This window comes from Equus przewalskii, chromosome 23 (genome assembly GCF_037783145.1).
Source record: "Equus przewalskii isolate Varuska chromosome 23, EquPr2, whole genome shotgun sequence".
Taxonomy (NCBI): Eukaryota; Metazoa; Chordata; class Mammalia; order Perissodactyla; family Equidae; genus Equus; species Equus przewalskii.
This window is the reverse complement of record NC_091853.1, coordinates 485921-504941: the sequence shown is the minus strand read 5'-3', so window position 1 is coordinate 504941 and position 19021 is coordinate 485921. Positions and strand designations below refer to the sequence as shown.

Sequence of the window (19021 nt, the reverse complement as noted above, 5' to 3'; positions counted from 1 at the left end):
GGGGCCTGGCACAAGCCAATTATTATTCGTTATTATTTTAACCCAACGTGCATGTACTTATATGTGTTTTGAAAGGGACAAAGCAACATACAACTGGATGGGAGCCACCACCTTCCCACCCTCTGGGAAGAGCACTCTTCAACAGTCACAGAGTGGAACCCACAACCATAAGCCAATGCCTCCTGAAAACTAAATGAGTCCTTGCATTTGCCGAAGCCACTGATCATCCCAAGAAATGGACCCTAAACCGAGAGAACATTTCTTCCTGGTTCTCCCAGTACCTCTGGCTTGGAATGCAGACAGCAGAGGCTGGGGACCTTGTCCTGTTCACACGTCAAAATGGGACTCAGGGCAAGTCAGTGAATCTTTCTGGGCCTCATTTCCTTCATCTGTCAAACGGGGAGAATTACTCCCATCTTTCCCCTACTCTGAGGAAGGTTAACAGAGTGATAATGAGCTGTACAAATGAAAGTTTCTGGAATTGTAAGGAATTGCCACTTTCCCATCTTTCACCTCTAGCAGGTGATCTCCTGTAAGGTTTCTGTACTGGGCCAGAGGACTTGGCTTGCAAGTCCATGAACCCGTCCTGGATCACTCAGACCCATAGGGGCAGCTGGCAGAGGAGGACCCAGGGTCTGGCCCCACGGGTGCCACTCATAGACAGCAAGTCTGAGCCCAGAACTGGGGAATCAGCAGGAGGTGAGAGAAGACAAGGTCAGCAGATCCTTATCATCTGTCTCTGAGTCTGCACTCAGCAAAAGGCACCAGGAAGGCAGCGCCCGCAGCTTCATGCCTCCCTGCCCGGCACTTCTCATGAACGCAACTTTCCTTCCAGTCAGTCCCAGAAAGTGACGGGTGACCTTTCCAGGACCAAGGCTCGGTTGTGAGCCTGGGGCTCTGACCTCGTTTAAGGTGCTATGAGGTTCACTGCCTTTGTGTGCCTTGTCCTCCAAGTACTGTCAGACAGGGAAAAACACAGAGGGCACGCACCGTCTGTGTCCCCGCTAGTGTCCAGGAAAAGGGTATTTACTTGGGGCAACTATGTGCTCAGCACACAGCAGCCCACAACTTCACCACGGACCAGCTACGTGACCTCAGGCAATTCACGGCACTGCAGAAACCATGCTTCCGCATCCTCCACATTTCAGGTCAAAGAGAGAACGGGGCGCAGCACCCGGCGCTGTGCTGGGCACACAGTGCGCGTCTCAGAAGGCGCATTCCCATGCTCTCCTCCCCCCGTCCCTGCGCCCCCGTGGCTCGACAGTTTCGCTCTGAGTTCTCATCATCTGTTTTTTTGCCCCGTTTGGTTGATATCACTGTTGGCATTTCCTCTGACCTCTTACAGAAGTAACAACAGGACATTTAAAAAGTAAATGCAACAGGAGAGAATATGATGTGAAGACTTGACCAAGCCCTCCGGCTGGAAGGTCCCTGGAGTCACCTACTCCAGCCATCTGGGCAGGACAAAATCTCGCCAAAGTCTGTGCATACTCAGTACCCGCACCGGTGCATCTCTGCTCTCAAGGGGAAGTTCTTCCTCATATCTGACCATTATCTTTCGTATCATCATGGAACCCTGCCTCTTATTTTGCCCTCAGCAGACAGCAGGCCCTGGGCAACCAACAGCAGTGGGTTACTGAGCTCCCTGCCCCTTCTAAGCCCCAGCAGCACTCAGAGCCCCAACTCAGGAGAGGAGGCTGCCATCCCTAGACCTTTACCTGGGCTCTGTAGTTGTTAAGGGCAGAAAGCAGAGATTTAGGGAAAACCCTCAAGAGCAGAAATCCCCTAAATATGGGAACATGACCACAGGCCTCCTGTTCTCTCACAGAAGAGGCAGGGTTCCTGCCTCCTGAGATGTCCAAGAGGTGGGCTGCTCCAGAAGCAGCAGCCAAGGAACACTTGTTAGCTTTGCCTCTGGTACAACCAGGCTGGCCCGCAGGGAGTGGGGTCTGGAGCCTTCGACAGGAGAGAGAGCAGGGTCAGGTGGGACAGTGGTTTGTTACTCACATTGCAAAGGTTCCCCATTCACCATCCACTGGATGGTGGGCTTGGGGTTCCCACTGGCTCGACACACCAGTCTCCCGTCCTCGCCAGGAGCCAGGATAAGGTTCTTGGGTTCATCCAGCCAGTAGGGAGCAGCTGGAAGACAAGGACAGCAAAGGCTGGGAGTTAGATGGCACAGGGCAGGCAGAAGAAACCAGATGGGCTCCCTCTAGGAAGACAGGAGCCCCTGTGTGCCAGCCCCAGCCCTCACCACCTGCCCAGGGCTCATCCTCATGGGATGATTCGGTCCAGCCTGCCTTGGGCCAGCTTGGCATCTCAGATGCTGACCAGTCTATTTTGAGTTCACAGAACAATAGTTCTTTTTTTTTTCTTCTCCCCAAAGACCCCCAGTACATAGCTGTATATTCTAGTTGTGAGGGCCTCTGGTTGTGCTATGTGGGACACCGCCTCAGCATGGCCTGATGAGCGGTGCCATGTCCACGCCCAGGATCTGAACCGGCAAAACCCTGGGCTGCCGAAGCGGAGCATGTAGATTAACCACTCGGCCACGGGGCTGGCCCCAGAACAATAGTTCTAAACTCGGGCTGCTCATTAGAGTCCCTTGAAGAGCTTTTAACAGACACGGACGGTAGGGCCTGTCTTAGACCCACTAAGTCAGAATCCTCGGGGGGCTGGGCAGCGAATGCTTTTAGAGCTCCACAGGGGTTCTTGATGGGCAGCCAAGGGCTCAAGCCAGGGACTGTGGTAAAGTGGGCACAGGGTTGGCCCTCTGGATTTCTGCTGCAAGATCAGCCCCTTCAGGAAAGGCCTCATCTTCATTCTTTTAGGCACTGAGCTTTGGCTGTAGCAGAAGCTCGTAGCTGGCCCCCTCTTCCAACTGTTTGGAAAATTTTGCGAATATGTGGATTTTTCTGAGAAGAAGATCCTTTGGATCAAATTCTCAAAGATCTTGATACCCTAGAAAAGGTTAAGAACCCTTGGTTTGAGTGCAGTGCTGAAACCAAGGTGACAAGGTCAACTGAGTGTGAGCTAAGAAAGTTCTTACACTGTGGTGTCAGACCTCGTGACCCCAACCATCCCCCAGCCCCCAGCTGAGCAGAGGCTGGCGTGCTCACCACGCGCTCTGGGACCAGAGAGGCACGTGTTCTAGTGCTTGCAGTAGCTCGGGGGACCCTCTATGCTTTTTGGGGAGGGAAGGGATTCTTTAAAAAATACTTTGGACCACGATGACTTCCATTTTTAAAAATAACCATGCACAAGTACACAGACAGCACAGGGCTAAGATGCCACACCGTGAACAGCTGCAAATGAAAGAAACAAAAGGCTCTTGGGGTGATCCAAACAGACCACGGAGGAAATTCACCTGCTGAGGGAGCCCCGAGCACAAAGGAGAGTTGGGTGATGGTCAGGTGGCTCTCCTTCCCTTAATACCTTCCATGCTTATCCACACATGCACACGCTCACACTCACTCCCTTTCCCTCTCTCTCACACATACACTCACACACTCATATCCGGGGGTGGCACCATCCCTGGCAGGTCACTATTGCCACTAACCAGTGTGTTGGAAGTGTCTCCCTTACCCGACCCGCAACTGCCCCCAGAGGGAGGGTGGCCATGGTGTTCGGGGCTGGCAGATCACCATAATGAGAAATACACACCACGTACCCTTTACTCTCACCGAGATCGTGTGCCGGATGCTGCCCATCTTGTTGGAGGCCAGGCAGAAATACTCTCCAGAGTCTTCCTCAGAGACATTGGTGATACGTAGAGCCTTGTTAAAGTTCTCAAACTTGGCCTTGTCAGATGGGAGGTCCCCACCTTTCTTGTACCACGCGATGTCTGGTGTCGGGCTAGGAGAAGGACCAAGCAGGAAACAGGGACTTAGCACTGACCGCAGCCCTGCTTTTCTTATATGGAGCCCAGGACACCCGGGCGTCCTTAAGGTGTACGGGGTCCAGGAAGACATGTCCTCTGAGAACTGATCTCTCCTATTCAGATGGGATGTTCAGCCACAGAGTGTGTGAGGGACTTATCTGAGGTCACACGAGACTCTAACACACACACAGCATGCCTACCCATTTCCTTTCCTCATTATCCCAAAGTGAGACGGCCAGAACGGGACGGAGAGGACTATGACTTGCAAAGTCCTCACTAGGGGCTGTTTGCTTCTCTTTTTGCCCCCCAAAATGTGGCAAGAACAGACCACACCTAAACTCCCACCCCATCTTCCTGGAGGGTGGCCAGAAGTGGGGGTGCCAATGGTACGTACACCCCGGAGGCGATGCACTCCAGCAGGAGGTCCATGCCACGCAGCACCATCTGGCTGCTCGCAGTGCCCTGGGGATACATGAAGCTGGGTGTCCTTTCCGCAACTCCTCGGGCTGAAACAGGATAGAGCAAGCTCTCGTGAGCCTACTGCCTGCAGGGCTGACCCAGCTGGGCCAAAGCTGTCAGGCTAGAAAGAAACGTCATCATGCCCCTGCTGACCCCCTCACCTCAGAGGCACCAAGCCCCGTCCCTCCCAGCTGAAACCACCCCAAGGGCCGGGCATCATTAAGAGAGGAGTGTTAGGAAGCGCCGGCTCCTCGGCCCCACCAGCACATGTGTGTGAGCAGCTTTAAGTTCTGAAAGGACCTCAGAGGAGCTCAGCCTCCCTCACAGTTCAGTAAACCAATCCTTCTCTGGAACAGGGGCAGGGTTGCTGGAGCACTGAGCGTTTACTCCCCGAGCATCTTGTGTTGGGGCCCCAGAGGCCAATGCCGTGGCCCCCGAGGAGGCCATCTCAGCAGCAGTGGAAGAAAGAGAAGGCTCGCATTGAGGCCACAGGACACACAACCTGCTCTTGGGGACCCTGGAGACAAGGAGCTGGGATGAAGCCACAAAGACTCAGATGAACAGTCAGAGATGCAGGCAGCGTTATTAACGGTTTAGCAAAGACATGGAGAGAATTAATGAGCAGAGATGACAGGAAATCACTCTGGGGCCAAGACCATTCTGCTTCTTCACTAATGACTGGGAGGGGGTTGGGGAGGAGGGTGTTAATTGGAGGTGAGAGACTGGGGGAGGGGTGAGAGGAGAGTGGCAGCCAAGATGGAGGAGGTGATCTATAATCCAACTAGGCTGGAGCAGCCACAGGGTCTGAAATCAAGGCGATGCACCAGGTCCTGAAGGCCAGGCAGCTCACAGAGGTCTACAGTGTCAGGTGGCTGTCTCCCTGTGGAAGGGGTCATGCAAATCTGGGTACACCAGCAGAGTGGACCCGTCTTACTGAGCCGCACCTTCCCCTCAGAGCCGTCTGCACGTTTCCACAGAAATAGATACGATGGAACAGAGAACAAGGAGTTTCCACCCAGGAACCCAAAGCAAAGGGAAACTGGAGGAGGCACCTTGCCCAAAGGCGTGTGACCGTGAACGAGAAGAGTTTTCATAAGCTGAGCCCACCCGTGGGTTTAACGGGTCTTCATCTCAGCTGGAGAGGTGAGAGGCGGAAGGAAGGCAGCGCTGCCAGGAGCTAGGAGCCCTCAGAGAGGCCTGGGGTGAGAACAAAGGTGTTCTTCCAGGCAGGGGTGTTAACGGGTGCTGGCAGAGTGAGGACAGAACGGCAGGGGACTCTGTCTCTGGGACACTGGTGTTTCTTAACAGAGCGCACTGGCTGGCTGGTGTCTGGCTGGAGCAGCGGGGTTCCTCTCCTAGGGGCACTCAGCTCCTCTCCATTGGCCATCGGGGCAGCACATTTCATAGAGTTTGTATCTATTTATCCTTTTGTCAGGGGAAGAAATGATGAAACACATGCAGACGTAGTTAGGCTACTGGCATAATACACGGCACACGACACATGGTCAATAAGTGTTTGTGGGGTGAATGAATTCAGGGGGAGAAGAGAACAAAAGAGAAGGCAACAATTTACCCCCCAGGTTAGTTTTCTTTCTGTAGATGTCCTCATTTGTCCCACCAGCACACACATATACAACAGTGGCTACTGAAGAGGTTAATCCATTATGTGGTTAATTGGTTACCGTCTACATCTATAACTCTTGTAGCATCCAGCTCTCAGTACCAAGGAAGCCTGATACCAGAGCAGCAGCTTCCTCCCATCCTTTGTCATGGAATCACCAAACAGACAACACAAGGTCAGGCGTGCCAGGGAGAAGACTTCAGGGCAGGAGGCTCTGGTGTCAGTTGGTGAATCTGTCGAGAGCTGGGAACCCTGGGATTACGTGGAAGACGTCCCAGCTCAGCACACTCCTTCCATGAAGGCACAAAATCTGCAGGCACCAATCTGTGACCCTATGGACATTTAATTGACACCACAGCATGCAGCACCACAAGCACACATGACCAGCAAAGCATTAAGTGTGGGAGAGAGGAGCAGGGAGCACAGAGGCCTGCCGTGGGTGCCTGACACGCTGTAGCTGTGACTAGAAAAAGGTTCCAGCAATACTTCACTTATGGGATGTGGACTAGCAAGCACAGAATTACCCCAAAGGAGGAGACGCTGCTGGGAAGCGAGCCAAAGCTCAAAAACATAGGGAAGAACATCCTAAAAGTCAGAGATAATAATCAGGGCCGCCACTTGGTGAGCATTTATGGTGGGCCGCATGCTGTGCGAACAGCTCCAGCTAGACATCGCCATCATGTTTAATCCTCAGGACAACCTGGAGAGTACACCCCATTTCCAGCAGAGGAAACTGAGGCCCAGTGGAGTCAACAGACTCACCCAAGAACACGAGCCAGTTACATTTGGATTCTAGACCCTTTAGCACTGAAGCCTGTGCTCCCACATCTAAACTACATTGCCTCTCTCTTTCAAGACGGGTGCCCCGCTGTCCCCACTTCTGATAGTCAGCTTTGGGAATCTCCTTGCTCAAACCAAAGAAAACCAAACGCAGGGGCAAAAGAAGTGAAGGAGAAAAGAGACTTTCCTCTTAGTGAGCTGCTGTGGTGAAACTCTTCCACGGGGCTGTCCTCACAGACCGCTCGCATTGTCTCAGCTAAGGCTCCAGCTCTCCTCGGGGCAAGTGAGTAAACCCAGGCCCAAGCTGGAAAAAAGCAGCTGGGTTGAGAATGAAGAGGCCCCAAAGGCATCTCAACCGGATTCTTAAGGCCACGGAAAACTTGAAGAGGAGTCAGGGCGACACGGGGCGTCATTAAGGGATGATAAGGCTGGACCCACAGGGGAGGTTTTGGAGAAACGTGGTCAGCTGCAGCAGGAGCTCTACACAAATTTATGAAGGATAATCCAGCCGGTGGCTTTGGCAGCCGCTGCTCCCAAAGGAGGGTGGCTAATCGTTTTCCCTGAAGAATCTCCGAGACAAGGGCGATTACCACACGAGACTCTACGAGATTCAAATACTGGAAGACGACAGTCTCCTGGTGTCACGGGACACCCTCTTTGACCCTGGAGGCGGGGTCCTGGGAGAGCCTGTCCAGCCTGATGATGCTTCTCGTCCTCTCCCTCATCTCCAGGGCTCGAGTTAGACCTAATACCTGATCAATCCAGATGCTAAAGCTCGTGTCTGTGTGCATTCAGCAAGAACTTAGCTGCGGGCCCACCTGACCTTGAGCCCAAGGACAATCTTCTCTCCTGCTCTCACAAGCTCTTGCTGGAGAGCGGCCCACGGGTTTCTAGGGGAATGTGGTTAGCAGCGGGCATCAGGAGGTGACATGGCCTCAACCAGCTTGGCTTTAAAGGGCCAGTGGAAAACGCCTCGATTGTCTCCTGCATGAGGAAAGGTCAAGACTGCTGAAGCTCTGAGCTGCTCCCCTCTGCTGGTGCTGTCGGCTAGCAGAGAGCACGCAGCGAATCAGACAGATCCGAGAAACTGCCAGGAACCGCTGTCAGGGGCGGCTGGGTCCTCCATTTGCTGCTTTCGATTCTCAGAATTGAGAACTCATGGGGCTGGATTCCTGGCATCTCGTCTACCTCTCTGGCTCTAGCAATGGCTGACCAAACCACCCCAGAAGATGAGGAAAAACTCTGTGTCTAGTGATATTTGATACCTTCCACTGCCAGGAAATCTCCTCCAAGTCTCACCTAAATCCCTCATGTTCTCAGCACAGCTGAGGATCTGAATAGCTTTCAGGCTCCAGTCTGCTCTAAAATTTCTCCCTCTGTAGCACTTTCTTCCCATAATTGTGCCTGCCTTTCTCCCCCTGGCCTCTCTTCAAGTTCTCCATGTCCCTCCTAATTTCAGAAGCGCAGAACAATTAAACTTGATACAGTCAACACCAAACCATTCTCTTTAGTAATGGGTAACATTTCTTAATCATCGACATGTGTCCGACACCACACTGGGAACTATATGTACATTATCTTCTTTAATCTTCACAATAATCCTATGAAGCAGGTAATGTACCCATTTTGCAGATGGGGATATTAAAGTTCTGGCACACTGAGTGATGTGGCCAAGGTCTCTCAATGGCACACCCTCCAGCCTAATTCAGGGCAGACTATCTCAGAGCGCATGCTCGGAACTTCCTTCCTGTCTCCTGGCCTGGGTGAATGCTGGGCACCAAGTGACAATCTCAGACCAGCTTCCCTCTGCCGCTCAGCAGGTCAGGGGGCATCTGGCATATGTTCAGAGGATACCAAACCACAGTAGAAATTGCTAGAACAAAACGTAATGATGGAGTGGCCCCACTGCTCACGTCTCCTTTGTGCATTTCTCATCTCACTGTCTCCCTGCCCAGCCCCCTGCCCTCAGGAAGGACCTTCTCCTCCTTTCTTCCTTTTCACCTTTTATTTCTTTCTAGAAGCATTCAACCCAGCTGTCCTTTGTTTGCCTCCCTTTGACTTTCTCTCCTTTCCACCGAGCTTATCCGTGCTCAGCCCTGTTCTACCTGGGACTGAGGAGAAGGGGTCAATCTCCACGTGAGCTCCTGGGAGCTCTGCTTAGTTTCATAGCTCCAGATGGTTCTTATACCCCCTACCCTTTCGCTTGTAATAATATCCACCACTGGTCACAAACTGATTAAAGTGGCTGGCATCACTTGAACTTCCCCTATTGATAAAACAACCCGACACGCATGTCTGCTGAATGGTTTATCTTCTATAAAGCGAGGAGCTTGGACCTTCTGACTCTGATAAACTCCAGCTTTAAGAATACTTCCATAATAGATTACCCGGAATCCAATTTAGAAAAAGGCACATTCCAGACCAGTGCTCTGGGGCTCCTGACACAATGGTGGTTGGCCCCGTTATTTTGAAAACAGACAGTGCCCAGAATCTAATAAAGGTCCCAGCTTCCTCGGCAGTAAATTTCTTTGGCAGGATCTCGGTGTGGCTCTGCTGCTGCCGCCAAGTTAGAGCTCCCTCCTTGCTCCCTGGCTCTCGCTCCCTGTCCCCATCCCCCACTCCAGACACCAGCATTGTCTATACTAGCACACCACAATACAGACACTTCCTATCTATTTTTTCTATCGATCTGAGCTCACAATCACCCCCCTGGGGACCTGCAGCCTCAGCTTCCAAGGCATAACTGATGACGGGGGCCAGCTGCCTTGCCAGAGCCAGGAAATGATTCTTCTGGCTGCTCAAGGAAAACAAGACACTCCTGAGCCATGGTGGGGGGTGGTGACTCAGGTGTGGAATAGCCCATTACTCTCCTAATCAGCCTGAGAAACCAGCTGTGATGAGCTAGGAACATGCCTCATGGAAATTGTTCCATGACTTGCAAGTGTGTAGACTGGTGGGCAGCGTTTGCGTGCACTCCCAGAGGAGAGAAGAGGCCCCAGTGATGGAGTACAGCGCATGGCCTGCTTCATTTATACTCACCTTGAAAGGGAACTCAGAGCTGGACCCTTACTCATCTTTCCCAGATGCATTTTTTTTTTTTTTAAAGATTGGAACCTGAACCAATATCTGTTGCCAATCTTCTCTTTTTTCTTCTTCTTCTCCCCAAAGCCCCCAAGACATAGCTGTATATTCTGGTTGTGCTATGTGGGACGCCACCTCAGCATGGCCTGACAAGCGATGCCATGTCCTCACCCAGGATCTGAACTAGGGAAACCCTGGGCCGCTGAAGCGGAGCCTGCGAACTTAACCACTCAGCCACAGGGCCGGCCCCAGATGGATTTTGAAAGAGACGTGGCCCTGTGAAACGGTACCCCCAGGAACTAAGCCTACTCTACAACGCAGGCAATTTACATCCAGGCACTCGAATTAAGTAAACACACTGCAAAGCTTCCCGTGCTCTTAAACTACTAAGAGGAATGAGGCTTCCTGCTTCCTCTTCACGTGGGGACTCAACTACCCTCCGACACTCTTCATCCAGCTACCACCGATCCTAAGTTCCTACTGAACTCCCCAGGCAGCTCTTTTGAAGCCCTGCCCTGGTGTGAATGACTTGCCCAGAGTTCAGCAACTGGAGGCTTGCACACCACCAGCACCTCAAACTCCCAAACTGGCCGCCGTCCTCTCGGCGAGCAGTGTTCCGGGGACGGCCCCTTGGCACCCTGGCCTGGCTGACTGTCAGACTTACCACCCAGCACGAGTTAATGACATGGTATCAGTCAAGTTAGGCAAACTGGGGTTAGGACAGGCAAGGTTATCCCAAGGTTACCGCGGCGACTCACCACTGTACATGTCAGGGTGGTTTCTTAAGGACGAGTCATTATGGGGGTGGTCTGCAATAAACAAAAGAGGGTGAGCACACAGGAGGCCAGAGAGAGGTCGCGGAGGCACAGATGGCAGAGGACAAACAGAAACGCCAAGCCATAAAAACAACCAGGAGCACCAGTGCCTCCTGCAAAGGAAAGACGTGGCATATTTGGAAAGGAAATATGCTTGGTGAAGAACAAGCAACACAAAACAGCCCAAAAAAGGGAAGAAAAGGTTAAATCCTGCAAAAAAAAGGCAATAATAGAATAAGTTTCTTTTTTAATTAAAGAAATTAGGCTTGACCTTTAATTGCTTGGTCCTACTATATTTTCAAACAAATGAGATAAGGATTAGTGGTATCCCAAAGCGGTCTTTTGAACAACTCCTTCCCACCAAAATCCTCAGTTCCCAGGACTGTGGACCAGGCCAGCTCCTGGGGTGGCTAAAGAGAAAAGAGCGTCAGTGAGCCCTGGGGAAAGGGCACAGCCCTACCTGGGCAGAAGCTAAGGAGTAAGTGAGAGGAGAAGACAGTTCGAGAGAAAGAACTCGTCAGCAAAGAGAGGGACAGCGGGACCCCTGGCAGCACCCAGCAATCGTGCGCTGCCCAGCAACAAGCACCCCCCCTAACCTGACCAGATGGGCACCACCCTGGTCTCTGAGATGCATTGTTTGGCAGAAAGGCCTCACGGTGAGGAGGCTAGGATTGGTAGGCTGAGGTTCAGAGTTGGGGATTATAAAGAAAGCCCAGGACAGAAGAGTGAGCTGTGGCTCTACAGTGGGGACCAGGAAAGGCCTGCTGACTAAGCTGGAGACTCAGAGATCTCTGGGCTGGCTTGGGGGTGAAGACGTTCTTAAGGACCAGTGGCCTCAGTTCCAATGTTAGGGAATTAAGACCCTCCGGCATTTACTCCTCAGTGAACAAGCCTTCTTGGAATAGGGCACATAACCATGCCAACACCCTTAGGCAGCTTTCACTCTTCTACCACTGTCCCCTTCCAGCGCTGGGGTTCAAGCTTTGACAGTACCAACAGGGCGTGGGGGGCGGGATAGCTGACTGGAAGCCAAGTAGATGCCTTGAGGAGCTGGGAACACATCCAACCGCCTGAGGGAGGAAGGGTGCCATGCCAGAACATTCGCACATCTGAAGACAGAGCAAATCCTGGTACAGCTGACTGCTGGAGGCTATGCGAGCTTTTTTCTGGGTCCTGCATTGCATTGTATCCCAAATCTGCTTAACACCCTATAGGAAGATTTTCATTATTCAGAACTATTTCTTAAGATGGGGTGTGTCGTAAAAGATCTAGCCTGCGTCTGGGAAGTCCGCTTGGGTTTATCTGGAGCTAAAGGTAGGAAGCGACCTGCAGCAGGAATGAAGAGGCGGGTGGCACAGAGGCAGGAGGGGCTGCAGCTGGACTTGGGAGGTACTGCTCCTCTCCTGGGGGAGGTTGGGGGCACGCACAGATGAAGGGGCCCTTGTTTCATGCTCTCATGCTCCCACGCCACCAGGTGAAATAGAACCTCTCTCTTTCCAGAGAAGTGACCCGAGCTTAGAACTGACCTCAGTTTGTGGATTCTGCACATCTGAGAAATTCAGGGAGACCTTCTGACTCCTCTAAGATCACTCAGACAACAGACACCACAAGGAAGCAGGGTTAGTGCTCCCTCAGGGGGAACCTCTTCCATCACCGTCATTTGGCAGAGGCACCAGAAGGGACTGGGAACCTGTGCTGGCTTGGGCACAGTGGGACAAGCCCATCTTTGCTGCCTGACTCCACTGTTTGTCTTTGTACCCCAAAACAAATTCTAAAAATGACTGTAGATTGCCCAGTATCTTGTATTCCCCTTCCTTTAATGAAGGTCATGCAAAGTTGGCTGTGGTGAGATTTCTTTCTTCCCCAATGGGAAAACTGTGAGAAAACCCCTGGTGAGAACAGAGTCTTTGAAGCTGTCTCAACTTGTCTGTTTTGCCTCCCCACCCTCAGACCTGGTTCTGAAAACACAAGAAAAAGGCTGTGTCCTTTCCAGGCAGGAAAGGAGAGAGAGCACCACTGTGCTATTTTAAGCAACTGCGCCCAATTCTGGGTTGGCTTGGAGGCCCAGGACTTGCTCCCAGCCAAAGCTGCCACTGGGAGAACTCCAGGAAGCCAACAGGCATCTGTTCCCATCACCCATGGGGTTTCTCAGCATTCGGAGGAAAGAGTTTTCAGTGGAGTAGGGGACCCAGAAATGAAGCAGAAGCAAATATTCTTACTTCCCCTGGTAAAGAAAAGGATGTTTCTGGAAAGTCCAACGTCTAAATGTTGCTGAAACCTCTAACGGCTTAGTTCTGCAGAGGATGGCTCTCCACCACCTCCTGGCCCTGCTCCCCCGCTGTGTGACAGTGAGGCCTCGGCCCAGGACCGCAGAAGGTCACCTGAGTCAGTCCCCAAACAGCAGGCTGACTTCAAGCATTGCCCCGGGCAGAAGGACGGACTGCTCTAGACATTTCTGCCCCTCCCACGGCCCAATGCTGCCAGCCCTGTCCTGGCTCTGGAAGCCACTCTGAGGTCCTGGGCAGACCACACTGTCCTCCCAGCTCAGCCAGCTGGCAGGCGGTCACCCCTGATGTACATTGACATTTCAGACAGCCCAACTTTCTTCTCCAGGGGTCCTCTCTGGGCCTGGGTCTGGAATAAGAAAGCCAGGGAGGGGCAGCAAGTGGAGCGAAGCCAGGTAACCCTGCCAGGAACCTGCAGCTTGTCCCTGGGTTTCTGGCTGTCTGGTTGGTACCAAATTACAGGCAGCTTGACACCAACCCAGAACAGCGTGTGGGGAGCTGGGGAGGCAGGAGGGGGAGGATTAGAAAAGGGTAAAATGGGGTTACAGGAGAGAGAGAAGACAAGAGAGGGGCAAAGAAGAAAGGAAGAAAGAGTGAGGAGAAACAGCAAGGAAGGAGGTGAAAAAGAAAAGGGAAGAAAATGAAGAGAAAGGAAAAAAAGAGAAAAACTCCCTAACAGGAGAAGGGGACCAGGAAGGAAACTGCGTCTTGTGGGTCCATCTCGACGCCATGGTGGCAACTGGGTGTGGGGCTGGGCCACTCTCATCCGTAAGAGCTCATCATCGTGAGCAAAGAGGACAGCAGAGGGGTCAGCCCCTACCCGTCCTGAGTGAGGAGTGAGCTCGCCCAAGCCTCTCCCCCCAGCCCCTGGAGGCGTCGTCAACGACCTGTCTGCGTGTGGGCTCCGGGAAGCCAGGGTTCAGCCTCTTTTCTCCAACCTGAGGAAGCTGCCAGCACCCACGTGGTGCCCTTTGCCTGGCCTCCCCCACAATCACCAGGGTCCACAGTGTTGAAAACAACATTCACAGCTGAGTCAGACAGATTAAGGTCTTTAGGGGGTTTCTATGGAAGGCATGTTACAAATCCATGGTGTAAACAACACAGCCCCTTTCAACGTCCTAAGCAGGCTGGGGACTTCGCAGCCAGAGCTCCAGGTCAGCGGGTCCCCAGCAAGAAGTGTCCCTGAACCGACTAGCCTCCCTTTCCTGTGCGAAGGCCACCAACACTATAATGGGTCAGGAAATGCTGGTGTGCTTTGGTACCAGCCAAACAGAATCAGGAAAGAAAAACAAAACAGATAAAACTAAAACACAAACCTGCAACTTGCGAGCATAGCGACTCCTTATGGCGCAGAATATACATATTACAGAATCAATACAATTCATGTCGAGGTACCCACTAACTTGGATATTCTGTGCTATGGCTTTATTCTAGAAATAGAGATAACCAAACAACAGCTGGAAGCAAAAGAAAGAATCAAGCTGAATGCATGAGAGAGATGCCAGATGACCACTGAAAACAGTGCTTCTCAAATTCTGGGGTGTGCCCAAACCACCTGGAGAGCTAATGAAGGACAAGGCGGGGACTGTTGAGGCCGGACGGGGCCAGGCCTGGGTATGGCTGCCAAGTTCGCCAGGTGATTCCGATTCCCACCAAAGTCTGAGAAGCACTGACTTAGAGTAGGACCAAGTTTAACTCAAGGGTTTAGAATCAAGCAGATGAAGTAGCTCAGGCACAACGGGCTGGAGGGTCTCTAGGTCAGCCTTGGGGACAAGTCTCCCCCCAGACTCAGGGACCCAGGGCTGCTTGGGCGAGGCGGGCTGCTGCCCCGGACCCCAGCCCCGGGCAGGGGCCTGCACTTACTGGTGAGGACCTTGAGGGTGAACGCGTTCTTCTGCTGGATGGTGTGGGTAAAGTGGAAGCGGGCATTGCAGCTGTAGTCAGTCTGCATGTCCTGCAGCATGACGTTGGAGAAATACAGGTCTCCGTTGTGGCCCTGGGAGACACGCTTGTCTTGGGTGATGGGGTCCATGGCTACAAGGAAGAAGAGGCACAGTGGGGGGTTGGCAGTAATGAGAACAGTGATGACAACCATGATGGTTCTGACCACTGAGCACTTACAGAGGGCCTGGAGCTCGGCGCTATTTGGTCTAATCCCCTCAACTCTGAGAGGGGCTTACTCCCATTTTACAGGTAAGAAAGCAGAGGACTAACGTGTCGTAGGTCGCAAAAGCAGTGAGGAGAGAGCAGGGTTTGGATGCAGACCTGCCCGCCGCGCCCATGCGCAATGACCACACTTTCCTATCTCGTTCCTGCCACAGAGGGTCTGACCCAAGGCCAGAGAGAGGGAACACCATCTTTCAAATACTCCTCAAATCAGGAGTCAGACTCACTTATTTTTAAGCACCCTCCTCAAGAAAGAAAAAAGCACTAACCAATTATAAGATGCACATCAAACAATGATGCACAGCGTCAATTTTAGGATGCCTCCCAATTTTAGAGATGTTAAAATATGAAAACGTGTACTTTTTAGAATTAATGACATCATAGGAGAATGCCAAATACGTTATCTATATTTTTTCACGCCATCACGGCAGCTGATGTAGACTTCTAAGACCAGGTTTCCAGGCTGTTAGGTTTGTAAAAAATACTTATAAGGCTGGCTACTCATAGCCAACTCCTTCCTACCCGCCATGACAGTTTCTAAAGGCACCGTTTCTTAAAGCACAGGTTAATATGCCAATTTCCCAATGATGGGCTGGTCAGCTCTCCAAAGTATTTACTAAAGATTTACTGTAGGCCTACTATGTGCCAGGCACTGTGCAAGGTACTGGTGAAATAGAGACGAATAAGAAAGACAGCTCCTGCCCTCAGAGAGCCTGTAGTCAAGCAATAGAGACGTGGATGGCTAAGTAGTTACAATGCAGTGTGGTGAGTGGGAAGCCCCAGAGACGGGGAGGGGCTGAGAGGAGGAGCACGCAGTCCATTCTCGGGGGCCTTGAGCTGAGGCTTGAAGGCTGCAGGACATTTACCAGGCAGAGGAGAAAGAGAAGCGAAAAGGTTTCTCAGCAGCAGGAGCAGTGTGTGCTGAGGAGAGCACACAGCGGGGCCGGCGGCCCGGGGCAGGAGGAGGGCTGGAGAGGCAGAGGGGACCAGATCAGGAAGGGAGCTGTGTGCCAGGGAAAGGAGTCTGGCCTTTTCCTGAGGTGACAGAGGAGCCAGTGAAGGGCACTGAGCATATGAATGAAACTATCAGATTTAAGTTTACTAGAAAGACCAAGGAGCCCAAGCAACCCCTCTCTGCTGAGCCTGTGTTCTCAGCCATGCGGCCACCTTACATCTGCCCCTCACAACTCAAGGTCTTCCAGCCTTGGGCAAGCCCCTCCCGACTTAACACACCCATCCCACTCCCTAAGATTAAAACAGAAATAAAACACCAGGCCCCCAAGACTTACTGCTGCTCATCCAGAAGATGACTGGGGACGGAAGTCCAGGCGGGGGGTTACACTGGAGTGTCAAGGGGGCGCCTTCTTGGACCACGACAGGGTCTAGGTTTTCCTTGGGCCACAGGGGAGATTCTGGGGAGAAAGCGACAAAGGAGGATGAAATGAGGGCGACGGCTGGGGCGGGGCAAGCAGCAGGGCTGAGGCTGGCGTGCAAGGAGGGGAAGGAGAAGGAGAGATGGGAGACGGGGGAGCAGGAGAGAGGGGCAGGGCACGCCAGTCCAAGCGAGGCACACCCGAGGGGCGGGGGGAGAGAAGGCTTTTGTCTGAATGGAGGCACATCTTCAAAGGCCCCTCTCCTTCCCCTCCTCCTGTGCCCAGAGCGGCCAGCGAAGTGTTCCAAACCGGTCTAGAAGCTTCCTTTCCAAGGAAACTTTGTGAGTTGGGGAGGTGCGCCCCTGCTCAGAATCAGAAAAGCAAGTGGCACATGCAGGACGTCGAGGCACCAAGAGGCCAAGGGCAGGACCGGCCCTTCTGGAAGGACCCCCAGGGCTCCCTCCAACCACCTCGGAGCAGGGACTCGGCCCTGCCCCACACTACTCACTGGACACCTGCAGGCGGATCCTGTTGGACAGGGCGGTGCCGAACTTGTTGCGGGCGAAGCACTGGTATTCCCCCTCGTACTCCTCTGGCCGCCCGCCGCTGCGGAAGTCGATCACCAGGGTCCCAGACCGCCTCTTCATGGACACCCGGGGGTCCTTGGCGATGTTGAAGAACCTGCTGTTGCGAGTCCAGTGGAAGCTGTGGACAGCGAGGGGCAGGGACAACGGAGAGTAACGGTGGGCTCTGGCTCCAGGTGAGGCTCTCTGGGCCCCCCAGACTCGGTCCCACAACCACACCTCCAGCCCGGGGGGGCCCCGCCCCAGCTGAGCAGCAGAGCCGCCTGGGAAGCCTGGTAAAATGCAGAGTCGCGGGTCCCACCCTGGGGAATAGCTGGGGGCAGAGTCAGCGGTGACTGCCACCCCCGGGCATTCCCAACCCCCAACTAGGAATGCAAACCCAAATGCCTATTTCCCCCTGCCCAAGAGCATTGGGGAGCTGGCTCTGCTCCTCTCGCCTCCTTACTTGATAATCCGGCTCTAAAGCCAAGTGACGCGGCTCAGGCTCTTGTGCCCTGCCCGCAGGTGGAGATTACAGAGCTGCGGCCACTCATTAAAGCCCAGGAGGGGCAGCTCGGAGAGAAACAGCAGCCTTAGCACAACTGAGGCTTGGAGTGAAGAGACTACCACATCCCCCTGCTTCTCCTGGGGGACGTGCGTCTGTGGCTGCCCAGGTCACGCCCTTAAAAGAAGCAGGAGCAGCAGTGGCTGCTCGGTGTCAGAGTCACCGTCCCCTCATAGGGACCACGGGAGAAAGACCAAACCTCAGAAGCAAGGTCACCTATGCCCTGCCTGACCCTTCAGGGTGACCCCTGCTTCTCCCACCAAGGGCAAGAGGCCCCGCTAGTTTCCAGGCTCACAGCTCTGGGCTAGACCGTCCCACGCAAACCTGGCCGTGGGGAGGGGGAGGCTGCCACACACCTGCGGCTCCGCTCTGCCTCATTTCTCCTGCTGACACACACACCCTACATGGTGGGGTCCTGCCACCTCTGGGTCTGAATCTGCCTGAAGCGTCTGAGGGGTCCCTTCTGTGGTGCGGCTTTGAGGATGGGAGATGGATAGCGTAACATCTCCCTGTCTCCAGTGCTCACCGTTCGCTATTAACAAGCCCGGCCTGGGGCATCAGAGGCCTGGGTTTAGATCAAGGTTCTGCCCCTCTCAAGCTGGGCAACCTTGGAAAAGGTACTTAATATCTCTGTGCATCCATTTCACTTCCTCTTCACAAGGACAGGGGTGCTTCTCGAAGGGCAGTGAGGTAGTCAAAGAGACGGTGTGGGGAACACCACTAACAGAGCCTGGCACACAGCAGGCTTTCAGCTTGTGACTGCTGACATCTCATGTGATGCTGATGTACAAGCAGAGATGCGCTCAGAATGAAAGACTCAGGCTAGTCAGGAAGAGGAACTTCCCCTAAGCTAAGCACGGGGGATGACAGGAACATACGACAGTGGGAAGAATGGCACACTGAAGGGCAGAAAACCTCATATGTGGTCCTGGCGTTCTGGTGCCTTAGCCACTGAAGTTTTCTGGCCCCCACTTTCCTCACCAGCTAAATTTCCTAGTTGTCCAGACGGTCCCTTCCACCCAGTAGGCGCCTCGTGGATAAATTTTGAATGATGTTTAATTTCTCAGCTGCCTCGATGACCATCAGGCCCAGGGGCAGGGGTGGTTTAGACGCCCTCCTGCGGGCCCCTTGCCCCCACCCAGCCCTGAGGCCCCTGCCAGGGCACTCACCTGGGGGCGGGGTTCCCCTTCGCCTCACACTCAATCAGGATGTTATCCCGGGGATCCACGATGTGGTCCTTCACCGACTGCTTGGTGATGGTCGGAGGCTGGGACACTGCAACAGAGCACACAGTGGGCGGTCAGGGCTGCAAGGAACCCTGCGGCCCTGGCTTGGGGAAGGGCTGAAATGAAGAGCCTCAGGAGCCACACAGACAAGCAGGCGAGCAGGGCGTGGACGGTGCCCTGGTCCAGCGACCTCGCTCCTTAACCAGG

General features: G+C 53.4%; 1 protein-coding gene across 48 annotated transcripts in view; it reads right to left on the bottom strand.

Annotated features, from left to right (window-relative positions):
• Positions 1 to 19021, bottom strand: part of NFASC (neurofascin) — a 175483-nt gene that overhangs the window by 47938 nt on the left and 108524 nt on the right. For 32 of the 48 annotated variants that reach the window (XM_070591208.1, XM_070591195.1, XM_070591196.1 and 29 more), the window contains 8 exons: positions 18758 to 18863; positions 16969 to 17165; positions 16377 to 16499; positions 14785 to 14955; positions 10580 to 10630; positions 4275 to 4386; positions 3671 to 3855; positions 2008 to 2139 (listed from right to left, as the gene is read on the bottom strand). In XM_070591208.1, coding sequence (XP_070447309.1) covers positions 2008 to 2139; positions 3671 to 3855; positions 4275 to 4386; positions 10580 to 10630; positions 14785 to 14955; positions 16377 to 16499; positions 16969 to 17165; positions 18758 to 18863 — 1077 coding nt within the window. The remainder of the gene's footprint in view (positions 1 to 2007; positions 2140 to 3670; positions 3856 to 4274; positions 4387 to 10579; positions 10631 to 14784; positions 14956 to 16376; positions 16500 to 16968; positions 17166 to 18757; positions 18864 to 19021) is intronic. The other 16 variants (XM_070591211.1, XM_070591197.1, XM_070591215.1 and 13 more) reach the window with 1 other exon arrangement.